This window comes from Oryzias latipes, chromosome 20 (assembly GCF_053564925.1).
Source record: "Oryzias latipes strain Hd-rR chromosome 20, Olatipes_Hd-rR_3.1".
Lineage (NCBI taxonomy): Eukaryota > Metazoa > Chordata > Actinopteri > Beloniformes > Adrianichthyidae > Oryzias > Oryzias latipes.
In genome coordinates this window covers 3,134,122-3,150,000 of record NC_136256.1, presented here as the reverse complement: position 1 = coordinate 3,150,000, position 15,879 = coordinate 3,134,122, and the positions used below count along the sequence as shown (strand labels likewise).

The window sequence follows — 15,879 nt, the reverse complement described above, 5'->3', positions numbered from 1 at the left end:
GGCACGAAAATTCCCCTCACAACAAATGCTGCTTTTTTAGGCCATTGTGCATCTGGCTGTCACTCAACAGGTCGCAGAATCAGAATCTGTTGCTGTGGAGTACAGCAGAACTTTAAATCACTTCACTTTGGGCATTTTGACATCACCCACCTTCACCTTGTAACCCATTCCTTAATGAGCCCACCCACAATCACTGGAAAGTTAAATGATTGGCTGGACATTTAATTACGTTCACATTTACAACTAGCTGTTGTGTATTGATTTTCAAATAAGGAAAATTGTATTCTCATGTCTTAAGAAAAGTTTGTTTTCGTGTGATAACAAATTATTAAGTCTTTATATCAAGAAAATTAAGTCTTTATATCAAGAAAACAAGCTGTAAAAAATATGAACAGATGTGGCTGTTATCTTCAGTAAATTTATTATTTGACAAAGCACAAGGGTTAAAGCAAAACTGAATAGAATACAAGTGACTAACATCTGCTATAAAGCAAACCCCTAAAGTGTTTAGAATTTTAGAAAAACTTTCAGTAAACTTAAAACCATTTACTGTATGAGAGAACTGGACTGAGCAACCCCACCCCACCCCACGCCCACGTTCCAAACACAAATTATCAGCCGGCCATGGAAACCCGTTCTATGAAGCTCTCTGCGTGGTGTACCTGGGCTGATCTGAAGGTCACATGATGTTTGGAGCTCTGTAGCCACTGACTGCAGAAAGTCGTTGACCTCTTTGTTCTTCATAACCCTCTGACCCCTCTCCATCAGTTTATGTGGTCTACCACTTGGTGGCTGAGCTGCTGTTGTTCCCAAACTCAACATTTTGGTTCTGATGAAAAAAGGGCCTTCAGGTCATAATTCCGTTAGCACGTCCTTGTTTCACAGCTCAGGTCCTACACTATCTTTGGTTGGTGTACTTTTACTGCAAAGTTTATTTATTATGAATCAACAAAAGTAGGAAGGACAGAAGCTGCTTTTGTTAACATTACAGAAAAATGGCAGATACCTTTCAACATATGAACTGATTAGTTAGAAGACACGTGTGCACAGATGCCTGTAGATGTATTATTTCTGTGTTTGTGTAGGTGTGTGTTTCTGCATGTTGACCTGTGTTTGCCTCTCAGTTGGAGGTGCAGGTGGAAAACTGTCTGGCACATGCAGACCTGGCTCGTCTGGTGCTGATACTCCGCTCCGAGGGTCTCAGCAGAACCACACTGGTCAGGATGGATCAGCTGGTTGCCGAGGTAACGAGTTTGGTGATGCTCTAAGGGATGCTGAAAAAAGTTGTTGGTGATTTGCTGATTTTGATGTTCACACCCTGATCTTTGTTTTAGGATTTGGGTCAGTGCCATTTTGGCAGAGTTCTGCTTGTGTTAAAGTCTTTTGACATTCTGTCAGGTAACACAGATGAACTACTGGAGCTTCTTGACAGCGGACTGACCGGGAAGGTGATCATTTTTATTTATTTATATATATTTTTAAACCTTCTATTTAACCAGGAAATCCTGTTGAGATGAAAAACCTCTTATCCAAGGGAGTCCTGGCCAAGAGGCAGCATATTTCAACACAAAGATACACATAAACAAACGTCATCAAACCACATACTTCATGAAAAGCAGTTGCTCATTATTATTGTTTCAGTCTCTAAAGCTTTGAGATTGTTCTTAAAATTTTTTAAAGATACCAGTTCAGTTAGTTCCCCGTCTTTCTGCAGAATATTCTAAGTAATAGGAGCAGACTGGACAAAGGCTTTTTTCCAGCTCTGTGCAGCAAATGGAACAGAAAGCAACAGCTGGTCTTTAAATCTTAAGGAGTAAGATTCCACACTTCTTGTGATTAAGGAGCAAATGTAGGGAGGGAGTGATCCAAGCAAGGCCTTTTAAATAAAAGTGTACCAATGTTCTGCCTCCTAGTGGCCAGAGAAGGCCATTGTAATCTTTTTATATTTTTTGTTTTATAAATTTAAGTTTTCAGTTTTAAAACATAATACAAATAAATTCAAAACCCAATCCCCCACCCCCTCCTGCAGTCAGTTGCATGTACACCAATATCAATTTAGTAAAAAAAAAAAACATAAGAAAAATAAAATGGTACAAGTGATAAGCAAAGAGAAACATGAATATAAAATCAGTCATAATATAGGTAAAATAGCACATAAAAAATATAAAACAAAGTGAAGTGCAAGGCCTTTGTGCTCTTGTATACAGGTCACAATGATGCGTCATGGATCTACTGTTGGTAATGAACCTCAGGGAAGCATGGTGCATGGTTCAACGTTTGGAGACATGAAGACGAGGCATTCATATACAGAATATCACCATAATCCAGCACAAAAAGTTGCAGTGACAAGACGCTTTTTTACTTCAAAAGAAAAACACAACTTATTACGGAGGAAAAAGCCAAGTTTAAGTTTTAGGTTATTTTTTTTTTACAAGTTTTCTTCTGTGAGGTTTAAAGGTGAGGGAGTCGTCAATCCAGACACCAAGGTATTTGTATTTGTGAACCACCTCTGACATTTCCATCCAAGGTGGAAACCATTGGTATTTTTTTCAGGGACCTTCTTTGATTTGGAAAACATTAGTTTAGTCTTGTCAGCACTGAGAACTAATTTTAACAGAATAACTGAATGCTGGACAGCAACAAAAACTTTCTGCAAGGTTTCAATCACCTGAGCAAGAGATGACCCATAACAGTAAATAACTGTGTCATCAGCATAAAAATGCAGATTAGCATAATTTGACCCAAATCAAACTGAGCCCTGTGGCAACCCCCTTTTGGACAGTAACAATTTTAGAACAGAGAGCTTCATATTTATTGCATTGGGTCCTGTTATTCATGCAACTGCGTGCTCTGACAATCCAAGGCTGAATAATGTGGGTCAATAAGGGTCAGCGGTGTCAAAAGCTAAAAAAGAGTGATGCACAGTACAGTTTTGTGCCACAATGATTTCATTTATCACCCTCATAGCGGTGCTTGTTCTGTTATTTATTTTTTCTTTCTTAAACCTTACTGAAATTTAGAGAAAATATTATTAGAGTAAAGGAACTCTTTCAACTGGTCCCAGACTTGAAAGTTAAATGTTTGGCTGGACATTTAACCCTTGTGCTATCCCAGGCACTTTGACATTGGGAGTTGGGTCATCTAGACCCACTAGACAGTGCGCTGGACCTTTTTTCTTCAATGATTTGTGATCTTCACTTCATTCATGAAGGAATGAATGAATAGCAGAAGGGTTAAAGCTTTATGCACTCCATGCACAGTAAAAAGATCAACGTTAAATGGGTCCCTCTATCCAAAATGTTTATCTCCATCATTTAAGGGGTGGAGGCATGAATGGAATTTGGGGTTCTATGTGGGGTGGGGATGGGGGCTTTATTTTAATTTTCATATTGTTGTGCTTGTTTTGTTCTGGTGTTAAGCACTTTGTGTTATGTTTTACATGAAAGTGCTTCATAAATAAAGTTTGATTCGATTAACTTGTTTAGTGATTTGACTGGTTAGACTGATGTCACGTGCGTGTCACCTGGTTGTTTGGCATAGGCTAACGTCTTTATTTCTGAAGCGGCAGGTTTCACTCTGACACTCTTAACCTTTTGATCAGTAGCAGGTTTGTGTTCATTTTTTGTCCAAGTGCTTTCCCCAGATCTCCTGAAGATCCAGGAGATGTCGCACCAGACTCATCTCAGCTCCAGAATGATTCTTTTCCCCTGTAATCTGTTCCTTACAGAAATAATCCAATTATTATTTTTTATTTTGTTTTATTATACTGTATTTATCCTACAATGGGAAATTTGTTCTCTGCATTTGACCCAACACCTGGGGGAGTGGTGAGCTGCAGCTGAACCGCGTAAAAGGTCTTGCCCAAGAGCCCTCACTTGGTGATGTTAATTGTTCGCCATTGATATGGTAATTGCCCCAGTACCATTGTTTATTCCCCTCCGGGAATCAAACCCTGGTTTCCTGTGTGGTAGCCTCTCACCTTACCAACCGAGCTACCTTGCTCAGTTTGGCCAAACCTTTGTTTCTTCTAGTGTCTTTTCTTCATGTTCACTCACTTTTTTTTCTGCAGGTGGTGCAGTGGTTTCAAACAGTTCAAGAGCTGCTGACCTCTGACCTCCACAGAGGCTCTGCCTCTCTGATGAACCTTGTAGAAGAGTTCTTTGACTTCTTTCTGGTAAGCACCTCTCTGCCTTTACAGCATGAATGTGTCTGATGATGGAGAGCCTCATTGAACCAAGAGCCTCCGTGAGGTTCAGGTCTACAAAGAGCCTCCATGAGGTTCAGGTCTACAAAGAGCCTCCGTGAGGTTCAGGTCTACAAAGAGCCTCCATGAGGTTCAGGTCTACAAAGAGCCTCCGTGAGGTTCAGGTCTACAAAGAGCCTCCGTGAGGTTCAGGTCTACAAAGAGCCTCCATGAGGTTCAGGTCTACAAAGAGCCTCCGTGAGGTTCAGGTCTACAAAGAGCCTCCATGAGGTTCAGGTCTACAAAGAGCCTCCATGAGGTTCAGGTCTACAAAGAGCCTCCATGAGGTTCAGGTCTACAAAGAGCCTCCGTGAGGTTCAGGTCTACAAAGAGCCTCCGTGAGGTTCAGGTCTACAAAGAGCCTCCGTGAGGTTCAGGTCTACAAAGAGCCTCCGTGAGGTTCAGGTCTACAAAGAGCCTCCGTGAGGTTCAGGTCTACAAAGAGCCTCCATGAGGTTCAGGTCTACAAAGAGCCTCCATGAGGTTCAGGTCTACAAAGAGCCTCCGTGAGGTTCAGGTCTACAAAGAGCCTCCGTGAGGTTCAGGTCTACAAAGAGCCTCCGTGAGGTTCAGGTCTACAAAGAGCCTCCATGAGGTTCAGGTCTACAAAGAGCCTCCGTGAGGTTCAGGTCTACAAAGAGCCTCCATGAGGTTTAGGTCTACAATGAGCCTCCATGAGGTTCAGGTCTACAAAGAGCCTCCATGAGGTTCAGGTCTACAAAGAGCCTCCATGAGGTTGACATTGTGTAGATTTTAAACTAAACATTTGTTTATTTTTAAATTTGATTATATACTTATGCAAAACACTTTGAGTGACCTGAGTTGCAAAAGTGCTGTATAAATAAAGTTTGATTTGATCTAAAGCATTGACTGAATACGAGAATGGCAGAGAAGCTTAGATGAAATCCACCAATAGGATAATTAACAAGACTAGTCTAATTAAGCCTTCATTACCTTCATTATCCAAATGTTGCTCCAAATTGTACTCCTGCAACAGTAAATTTGGTTGTATTTGCTGCCTTAAGTGTTAATTTTGGACACCGCCTGCATTCCTTTGTCCTTGGAGTTTTTTTCTTATTTCTAAAGTGGACGCTGATGTTTCCTTTGATCTTTGTCGATTTTCCACAACCTCGAATAGACTTTAACGTTTGTCAAACACCCAGAGTTAAGATGAAAGAGATCATGGAAACTAATTCACTTTGATGCAAACTCTTGTCTATATTTTTTTTCTGCAAGAGGGAAAAAAAAAAAACTGGCAATGTTTTTTTTCTTTTTCTACAAGATTGCGCCCTGGGCAGCCGCCCACGTTGCCTATAGGAAAAACTGCCACTGCTGAAACCTGATGATGCCAGCGAATGACTGGAGCAAAATAATCCTGTTTATTTTCTTTAAGAAAAACAATCCAAGTATTTAAAAATGCTGTACGGCCTTCGCCCACGAGTGGCCGGGATAGGTGACCCCAAAAGGGAAAAACTGATTAGAGAATGAAGAAATGAATGAAAGGGGCTCAAGTAATCTGAAAGTTCAGACGGGAGACTGCAATAGGATTAAAACAAACCATTGGTGTTCTGGCATGGAGAAGTGGTGGTTCTCTAAAGAGCTATTTTTTAGAAAACTATTGAGGGTCACCTCCAGATTCTGATCAGCCGTGGTCCATCTGGGTGGATATGGGTTTGTTCAGAAACTCTGGGTTCAAGCAAGACGGATCACCCACAGCAATCCAGCTGTCACCATCACTCTTATATTGATAATCATGTTTATTATTATTTAACATCATGGTTATCACTTGCATCATCATAACTATCATACATCATGTGTTTATCCAATGACAAATAATCAAGTGTCAGAGTTCTACAACAATCAAACAAGAACAAGCAAGTGATTTATCATTATGATTTATTATTGTGAAAGCAAAAATCACATCTTCCAGATCATTTTACATTGAGCAGGTAAGTCACATGGACAAGTATGGCCCTTGCTGCAGGTGAGATGTTCAAGACATTTGTCGTGTTCACATGTGCAAACCATTCCATGTGTTTGACAGCTGGGAATAAAAGAGATCAAAGTTTAGGATTTAAGTAAAATTATGGACATTGAAAGGTTTTTTTTTTCTTTTGCCTGTATTAAAAGAACTGTCCAGTCCCTACTTAACCTCTAGACCTCAATCGGCACAGATGTTGGAACATTGGCACAACAAGTTGATATTTGATTTGATTATTAATTCTAGTTAATACAAACAAAAAAACAATTACAGATTTATCAAGTTCTTTACAGAAATGATGAAATGCATTGTTAAATATCAACAAAGATACTTAAATCACATTTGTTTAAACTAACTTAGTGATCATTAACTAAAGTCAAGTTGAGTTTTGATCCGAAAGATTCTTTCAAGTTACAAATTCCAGTGCCTATTAATGATTGATTATCTTCAGAAAATCTTCATCCATCATTACGGTAAACAGTTACATGAATCATACATCATATGACAGATATGTAAAACTCACTGCTTATAATCATATTAGCATTTCATTAAATCCAAACATCATTGCTACACATTGCAGATCCAGTTATCAAGTAACATCGAGTGCTTATTGATTATCCTAAAGAATTCTTACATCTTTTCAGTAAACATTAATAATCACACTTTAGATAACCGATATGTTATAATCCCTGATTACCATTAGAACACGCGATCACATTAAACCCCGATTTATTGCTACACATTGCAGATCAAGTAAAGAAAATCAAATGTAATTCAAATATTTCACTAATCATTATTGCACATTACAATGAAATACTCATTGGTTGTAATTAAAAGATCTTTGATTATTTCACCACCATCAAGTCCACACATGTGTTTGGATTTTATTCAAAATCCTTAAACTCTTTCTTTATATCCTGAAATCAGAGTTTCTTTATTCATATTCTTTAATATTTGGATATTTAACATTATCTGAGCTCATTACTGAACCCGTTCCAGTTTAGTGCCACACACCGACACACAGAAACTTTTCTTTGTGGTTCTTATCAGTTTGATCTTGACGTTCCTACATCCCCTCAGTTTCTTCCTCCTTCATTTTGTAAGAACTGTTTTTGGATATTGAATGGTAACGATTTCCCACTGGCTCTGGATAGAAGTTGTTGGTGTAAAAATCCACAAAGTCATACAGTTTGAAAAGTCTGGATTGATAAAATGAATTGTTTGTATGATCAAGATATGGGCTTTATGTACATTTCTGACGCCTCTTTTTAAGTAAGAAGAGAGGATGTAGTGAGCTCTTTTAATTATTCCCCCAAATTTCTATAAAGAAGGTGAAATATGGTAATATTAAGGAGCACTATAATAAATATCTACTGTTGCATTCATATATATGTTTAGATTTATTTACTATTGAAATACTTTTGGAGACTTTAGTTTGTATGTGTCTGATGTGAGGCTTCCAAATTTGTTTCTCATCGATAAAAACCCCAAAGAATTTGATTTCTGTAACACTTTCAAATAACACATTATTTATATTATTTGGTTTCATCGTTGAAGTTACCATAGCTTTTGACCCAAGTTAGCGCTATTCCTCTTATCCCATACACTTCCAGTTTGTCAAGTAGGATGTAATGATTGAGAATCAAATGCTTTTTTATGTCAATGAAAATTCCAGCTGCATATTTCTTTTTGTCCAGAGCATTTGGGATTTCCTCCACAGCATCAATGATAGCCAATCAGGTAGATCTATTTTCTCTAAAATCATATTGGTTTTCATTTATAATGTTATATTTATCAATAAATAAAACCCATTTATCATTGAATATTTTTTCTAAAATTTTTGAGAATTGTGGAAGAAGACAAACAGTCTATAGTTTGTAAATTGGTGTTTGTCTCCACTCTTATAGATGGGAATCACTTTGGCTATTTTCATTTGGTTTGGGAATCTCCCAGTTTGTAATGATAAGTTACATATGTATGTCAGAGGCTTAGATAAACTATAAATGACCTTTTTCACCACCTTCATACCCATATCCTCACAATCTTTTGAGTTTTTGCTCTTCAATTTATTTACATTGACATCAGCTCGTTTTTGTTCACATCAGAGATAAATATTGAGTTTGGGATCATTTCCATGGTGGATTATTGTCTTTGATGGTTTTGCATTTTGGAATTTCTGCTGCCAACTCTGGACCCACGTTTACAAAATAGTTATTGAGACCGTTTGCTGCTACATTGATGTCATAGCTTTGACCCTTCTCATCTGTAAAGTAATCTGGATAAGTTCGCTTTTTTGTCCCATTTTTAATGATGTTATTTAATAATTCCCAAACTCGCTTTACGTTGTATTTATTTTCATTCAGTAGATTATTGAAGTACACTTTTTTACTGTAACGTGTTATTTTAGTTAGTTTATTTTTATATGACTTGTATCTTTGTTCACTTTCTCTTGTCCTCTGTATTTATAGAGGTTATTTTTCTTTTTACAAGCATTTTGTAGACTAGTGGTTAACCAAGGGCATTTGGCAAATTTGTTCTTGAATTTATAAATTGGACAGTTCTTATTGTAAAGTGAGCTAAATATTTCTAAAAAAACAACAAATTTCCTAAGCAATATCGAAATCTTTCTCTCTGTACACAGAGTTCCAGTTTTGTCTGTATTAGTCATTATTTAGAGAATTTATAGTTTTTTCATTTCCTAACCTTTTATAGACTAGTTCTTTAATAATTTTCTTTGTCTTTACATTGATGTCAAATAGTACAAAAACTGGTGAATGATCAGTTATGTCACATATCATTAGTCCACTCATATGAGTGTATTCAATATTATTTGTAAAAATATTATCAATAAGAGTAGCACTTTGAGTAGTGATTCTGCTGGGTCTTGTTATGGTTGGATATAAACTCATTCCATACATTCTGCTGATAAAGTCGTCGGTGGCTTTATGTTTGCTGGGGTTGATCAGATCCATATTAAAATTTCCACAGATGTATAATATTTTGTAATTTAGAGAGGTAAACATCTTTTCCATCCAGTCACTGAACACTTCTAAGCTTGACCCTGGCGACCTATAAACACAGCTTATAATGAAATTTTTCCCTGAATTGTTACATATTTCAATTGTAAGACATTCCAGTATTCCATCCACTGCGACAGACAATTTATCAATTACTGTAAACTTTGTATTTTTTTCACATATATTGCGACTCCTCCACCTTTTTTGTTTACTCTGTTCACATAGTTAAGTTCATAGTTTTCCAATTCAAAGTCAGCGTCCTTGTCGCGTCTGAACCAAGTTTCAGATGGTTATAATATTAAAGGAATGTTCCATATTCTATACATAGGCCTTGATGTTTTCAAAGTTGGTATACTATGAATGATTGACAGCTTTCCTTCTGGGTTAATAGTTTTAATCAATGCTGTAATATTTGCAGTCTATATTAACAGTGGAAAAGAATTGATCAGGGTCGATGTCTTGAACGTTGTTGGCATTATCACTGAATATTTGAAGGTCGGTTTGCTCACCATTCAGATCTCTGTAAGTCGTTTGGTTGCAGGTGACTGTTAAAAAAAGTGTTTTTCGTTTCCTCGTCTTCTCACCTCGTAAGACCAGCATCTTCACTTATCTCTTGTTTAGACCAGGGTAGATATTTTTCCAAGTCCATGCTTTTGATAATAACCTTGGACTGCTCAGGGAGCCACAAAGTTTGGCATACATTTTGCAGTCTTTTACCCAGGTTCCTTAAGTTTTCTCCAGTTTTTTCAAATAACGTGCTCTTCTGGCGATGTCGGTATTCCTTTTTAGTGAGTTCTCATTCATGGAAACGTTGGTTACCTTCAGATTTCTTCCTTGCTTCAAAAAAGCTGCTTTGTGTTACTGATTAACAAAGTTTAAGAGGATTGCTGGTTTGTCTCTTCTCCTGGGGAGCTGTCTGCAGATCTCCACAATGTTAGTGTCCAGAGAAATTCCTTTGGACTTTAGTAACTCCTCCACCTGTTTTTCCACAAAGCTTGTCTCAGCGATCAGATTTAACCAACAGGAGAACATGACTTTAAAATACAATACAATAAAGCCAATCTGGTATATATGTATAACTGCTTCCAAGCCAATGATGATGACAGAAAGCTATCAGTCAATGGTAGTTGATCGAATGATGAATTGCCCATTTAAACCAGTTTTGGTGGAGGGGAGTGGGGGGACTTGATCTGGTTGTTGTTCATTTGAGAGACGAGATTCACTTTGTACTTGAGGCAGAAGCTGTAGAAAGAGTCTTGACAGAACATTTTTGCAGTTTCCATCAAGTATTTGTAGTGGGTAGCTTTGGTGTCTCATTGAGAGGAAACAGTCTTTCCAACAAGACGTAATCAAGCAAATGTAGATGGGAAGGAAAAGTCAAGTCTAGTTCATGGAGGTTCAGCGGTACAACCTATGAAGCTCAAAAGACTTTCAGGAGTCAGATGTCCCACTCCAGTGGTTAGGATCCTGTTGAGCTCGAGCTTCATTCCTGATTTGGTGAATTAGGGTGAGGGGTTTATTTTTGATATTTTTTCATGAAATGCTTGTTTTTCTTTTTAGAAACTAGTCTACCGTAGTTGAAGTATCTCAACAGTTCCAGAACTGACACAAAGTCCAGCATGAAGTGGATGTGCAAATTTGGTTTCAACTCTATGGAGTAGTGTTCTGGTTTCAGCGACACTGTAAAAACACAGAATTCCTGCCTTGTAATCCAGGTACACTCCCACTCTGGATGATGGAGAGCTTGTCAGGACAGTGTACATGCTGTTGTGTATGAATTTGTTATTGTGACAGTATAAAGCCCAAGACTTGTCGTTCTCTCCAAACCCACTTCCTTGTCCTTTTCTGTTGATGTTGTTATATGAAACGGCCACTGAAACCATCCCCTTCCACTCCACCTCCCAGTAACAGCGGCCAGTAAGACTCTCTCGGCTTAGAACCTGGAACTGATCTGCAAACCTCTCTGCATGGTTAAAGAGCCTCTGCTTTTTCTTCTCACGAGTTACTCTTCTGTTCTCCCCAGAAAGTGTCAAAGATTTGTTCATAGTGTTTGGATCCAGTGTGATTTGGCAGGAATATTGTAGGAAGTCTGTTGTTGTTTTTGGCTCATGTGGTGATAGGTAAACTGGAGTAGCGTGTAAAGGCAAAGTCTCTTTGCGTGGCGGGTTGATTGCAAATGGTAGACGGTCATCTGGAGATTTTGATGATGGTTGAGCTGATGGGGAAGTACTATGTTTCTTTGAGTAAGAGGAAGCTGTAGAACACTCTGAATCCATGGGTTTCTTTGTATACAGGTCAATTGAAGCCAAGGGAAGGGGAGCAGCAGACTCCGGTGACATGCGAGGAAGATCTGAGCATGAGGTCACAGATTCCTGTCCGAACAGGTAAAGTTGAGCCCAAGAGCCAGAGAACCCATTTTGTGATTGGGTAATTGGAGTCGCTGGTGATATCTTAAGGTCATCATTTGATGAGTGAGCTGGACTGGGCCATGAAGTGATGGATCCCCTTTTGGGTTCAGACCCCTGTAAAGAGTAAGCTGGTGGTGGTAAGGTTTTGGGTTCATCTGGGGTCAGGCAAACAGAGGAATTTGCTAAAGATATATTGGGTGCTAAATGACAAGCTAGCATTGAATTTAAGGCATCCTCATTCTCATGTGCTAGTAAAACATCCACTTCAGACTGTGAGATTTTGGTCCACTCTTGCTTCAGGACATCATGGAACTTCTGTGTTACCTCAAACACAGCAGCCGTTAGCTTCTCAAAGTACGTCAGGGGACGGCTCTTGATGTTGGGGAGGTCTGTGGAGGTGTTGATTGAGGACAGTAAAGGGAAATTCAGCAGAAACTGGTTATTGTCCTCGGTGTTTAAAAGCTTCTCCATTTCTAGGTCTTTCTTTCTCAAATCAGTTATCTCCTGCTGGAGCTTTTTCTGAACCTTTTCAGCTCGACTCACCTCAGTTTGTTGGCTGGATCTGATGGTCTGCTGAACTTCAGAGATTCTTATTTTCAAAAGTTGAAGGAAGTGATTGAAAGCCTTCTGACTGTCTCTATCTGCTCCGTCAGCAGAGGTGTTGATAGCTTCCACCTCAATTTTAAGCAGCTTTATCTCCGCTTCTCTGTTCTGGATGCTCTCCTGGATGAGTTTCCGGTTAAGCCTGAGCTCTTCCTGCTTGCTGGTCCTTTCCATTACAGCTGAGGTGGTATTGTGACCTTGATGGTTTTCCACTGAGCAATGATAACAGATGAGTTCTTCATCGCTGCGACAGAAGATCTCCTTTGTGCTGTTGTGAAGAGAGCAGATGTTCTCCTGAATGTTTGGAGAGGCTTCCACAAGCTTATGCTTCTGGAAGGTTAGGGATTCATAGTGAGGCTGCAGGTGGAGCTCACAGTAAGAGACCAGACACTGCAAACAGGACTTGATGGCTTTTAGTTTCCTACCGGTGCAGAAATCACAGGCCACATCTCCTGGTCCTGCTGAGCGATCAGAATGAGGAGCTTCTTGACCTCCAGTCCTCTTCAGGTCTTCGACTAGACCTGCCAACACCGTGTTCTTCCTCAGGGCTGGTCTTGGTTGAAAGGTATGTCGGCACTCGGGACAACTGTAAATTGTCTTAAAGTCTTCTACATTCCAGTGGCTTTCGATGCAGCTCATGCAGTAACTGTGTCCACATGGGATGGTCACTGGCTCCTTTAGCAAATCTAGACAGATGGAGCAGGTGAACTTGCTTTCGTCGAGCTGAAACTGAGCCATTTGTGCGGGCGAAATCTCTGCTCAGTGCTTGCAGTCGTTTGTTGGAACAGTGACGGACTAAGAGGAAATGTTTTCCTGAGCTCTGGAGTAGAAACCAGAGGGAGGAGTTTACAGGTCAGACTTCATTCCATTTAGTTAAGCAACATGGTTAGATGTGATCACTGGAAGAATACTACTAAAGAAGAAATCTGTAGATTTCACTCATGTGTGTTTGTGGATGCTCATTTGTGTATATATGTGTGTTTGTGTGTCCACACATGTAGGTGGTGTGTGCGAGCGCCTAGCATGACGATGTCAGTCAGCACATCGCTAACATGATTTAGAAACGCTGTGGTGATTTCACCCGGAGGCAGAACGATGTAGACGATGAAGGAAATGCTGAAGAATTTTCCCTGAATTCCAGTCTGACCTGTTTGATGAGTCCTCAACCTCAGTGTTATTTGCATTATCACTTTTCATTGTGTCCCAATGCTTTGAATGTTTTTATAAATGATGACCTTAATTTCTAGAAATCGAACATTTTATCTTGAGTGCAAAAAGAAATGGTCTCAGCCTTCGATCCAGCTGTGAAGTGTCAGCATTTGTAGTTCTCATGTCCTCCATTGCTGCTGCTCTCATCCCTGTAGCCTCCTGATACAGCTCCAGCTTCCTCCACCTGACTGTTGGGAATGTTCTGCTGTCATTTGTCTTTGTGTTTTTTTGGTTACTTGGATTTCAGTCAAAGGTCAAAAGCTGAAGAATGAATCACAAAATACTGCTGATGCTTCTGAGTGTTTGCTTTCTGTTCCAGCTCCTGGGTCAGGCATCTCTTCCAGGTTGGTGTCTAAGCTGTTTTTTGGTCCTGCCTTATCTTCATTTATGCAGTGTCTCACCCTTGGCTGTTTTACAGTGAGTCAGCTGTCTGTGATTCTTCTTCAGCTGGCTCATCTGGCTCTGGAGCCAGAAGTTCACTTCCCGTTGAGACTGGAGGTAACACAACAAATAATAACCCAACATTTGTTTTCCGATTGCTGCTCTCTGGTTGTCAACATTCATTAGTTCCAGGTTCTGCCTAATTCTGCTGATAGAAGTGGGCTTTCCTCTTATTGCAGGCCATCCGAACCTTCAACAACATCCTGGAATCTATGAGCCGAGAACAAAGGAGGTTGATTCAGCATGAGCAAAACCAGATCCAACTCCTGTGAGGAACTCGCAGTCAACCCTTTCACTGCTGCACAAAAAGATTTCTTATGATTAAATGAGACATTCAGTGACTAAAAATAAAACCTTATCGGGTGTTTTTTCTTTTTCTTGCTGTCATCTGTTTACATGCCTAACAGGTTCCAGCTTGCAGCAGCAGTTCTGACAGCCGGAGGTGAGTTTTTTATGAGTAGGGTCTTTGTTGGAGGGGGACATCATTGGAACGCAATTGAAACAGCTAGACATTCATGAACACCAGTGGCTTTGTGTGTTCCTGATTCTTCTGTCTCCAGATCTAATCTCTGCTCTTCATCCCTTTAACGCTGCAGCTTTAGCTCCACTGTTGGTGTTCTTTAAGCCATCAAAAATCTTGAACCAAATACTCAATGTATGAACCAATCAGGTTCTGAAGCTGAGAAAAGCAGCTTTGCGCTGATATGCAACACTTTACAGTAAAGTGTTTATGCATTTAACACAAACCAGCTGGTTTTGATCCAGAGGAAAGCGACTTTGCATTTAACGCAATGTTGCAAGCTGCTTTGCTCTGCGTCAGAATCAAATTCTTTGCGTGAACAATTGAAGATTTCCAGTAGTTCAAAGAGCGCGTGTTATGTTGCTGTTGCCAGTAACAGCCCCAGTGTTGTAGGGTTAAAGCCCCGACAAAAAGGGTGTCTGCAAGTAAAACTTGTTTGTTAAAGTATTAAAATCAAATGCTAAGAAAGATAAACGCGGACATTTTCTGAATATGTGTTGGAATCTATGGATGGAGGCTGTTGACTGCAGGGTGTTGTAAAACAAGCAAAACCAAAGACAAGCCCCCAAATATTTGTCATGCTCTTTCCTGGAATGCCAGCCAGGCTCGCCCAGAAGACATGGAACAGAACTTTTCTCTTGTTTTCTTTGGTGCCAGACTATGAACTACAGGTCAGCCTGTCAGAGGCTTTGTGCCGTCTGACTCCTCGCAGAGACAGAGAACAGAGATCTATTCAGTGGTTCTCCAGCTGTGAGGTCAGCAGAGCTTTCTGTGACATCAGAGATGCAGACTTTGAGGTGGTAGGTGTCTCTCTAGTCTGTCTGGCTGTCAGAGTGCCTGTCTGTGTCTGACCTGGGTGTCTGTCTGTTCAGGACTGCCGACGCTTCCTGAACTTCGTCAATGGTTGCCATGGAGACCAGAGCAGGTAGAAGCTCCTAACCCCCCTGTTGTTCCTTATGACCCTTTTCTACCGTGATGGACATATGTCCATGTTTGAAAAGTGTTTCCTCTAAATGGTGGGAATTTGCCAACTTTGGTTGTTTTCCCTGTGACTGTTCTGTCAGGATTTATACCTTTGCTTGCCAGCAAGCTTTTCTTGGCTCTACTCAGGTAAAACCTTAACTCTTTCTTTTTCAGACATTATCTTTTGACTGTGACCACGATTGTATCCTGTTTTCTTCCACAGCTTTTCTGTCCAAAAGATGAAAAACTGGACAGTTTCTGGATTGATTTCAACATGGGTTCAGGATGTCTCAGCTTCTTCATTGATGATCCCCAGGTCTGAACTCAACCGCTGGATTGTTTCTTGTTGTACTTTTCCACTTAACAGGCTCACAGCCATGTTGTAGATAGATCCCGGTTTGTCAATCTCCATCATGTTGGTGAATCTACAAAGGATAGTCACCTCCAGTGGTCCTAAAAGATTCTCTCCTGATTACAGACGGCATAATCTGTAT

At 39.8% G+C, this 15,879-nt stretch overlaps 2 protein-coding genes across 5 annotated transcripts in view; one reads left to right on the top strand and one right to left on the bottom strand.

Moving 5' to 3' along the window:
- The window catches only part of sycp2l (synaptonemal complex protein 2-like), a 51,031-nt gene that overhangs the window by 10,710 nt on the left and 24,442 nt on the right, over positions 1-15,879 (top strand). For 3 of the 4 annotated variants that reach the window (XM_023950328.2, XM_078938815.1, XM_078938817.1), the window contains exons 2-12: positions 1,125-1,244; positions 1,335-1,448; positions 4,070-4,174; positions 13,781-13,805; positions 13,880-13,959; positions 14,082-14,170; positions 14,310-14,344; positions 15,080-15,222; positions 15,295-15,347; positions 15,487-15,532; positions 15,609-15,701. In XM_023950328.2, the coding sequence (XP_023806096.1) occupies positions 1,125-1,244; positions 1,335-1,448; positions 4,070-4,174; positions 13,781-13,805; positions 13,880-13,959; positions 14,082-14,170; positions 14,310-14,344; positions 15,080-15,222; positions 15,295-15,347; positions 15,487-15,532; positions 15,609-15,701 (903 nt within the window). The remainder of the gene's footprint in view (positions 1-1,124; positions 1,245-1,334; positions 1,449-4,069; positions 4,175-13,780; positions 13,806-13,879; positions 13,960-14,081; positions 14,171-14,309; positions 14,345-15,079; positions 15,223-15,294; positions 15,348-15,486; positions 15,533-15,608; positions 15,702-15,879) is intronic. The other variant, XM_078938816.1, reaches the window with a different exon arrangement.
- Positions 9,614-13,042, bottom strand: LOC105353825 (E3 ubiquitin/ISG15 ligase TRIM25-like). Its single transcript, XM_020702073.3, has one exon. It carries the CDS (start codon positions 12,988-12,990, stop codon positions 10,810-10,812), a length of 2,181 nt encoding a protein of 726 aa, XP_020557732.1. The 5' UTR covers positions 12,991-13,042; the 3' UTR covers positions 9,614-10,809.

Excerpts from the sequence above, each read along its gene's own strand:
- LOC105353825 (XM_020702073.3), bottom strand. The coding sequence starts at position 12,990 with ATGGCTCAGTTTCAGCTCGACGAAAGCAAGTTCACCTGCTCCATCTGT.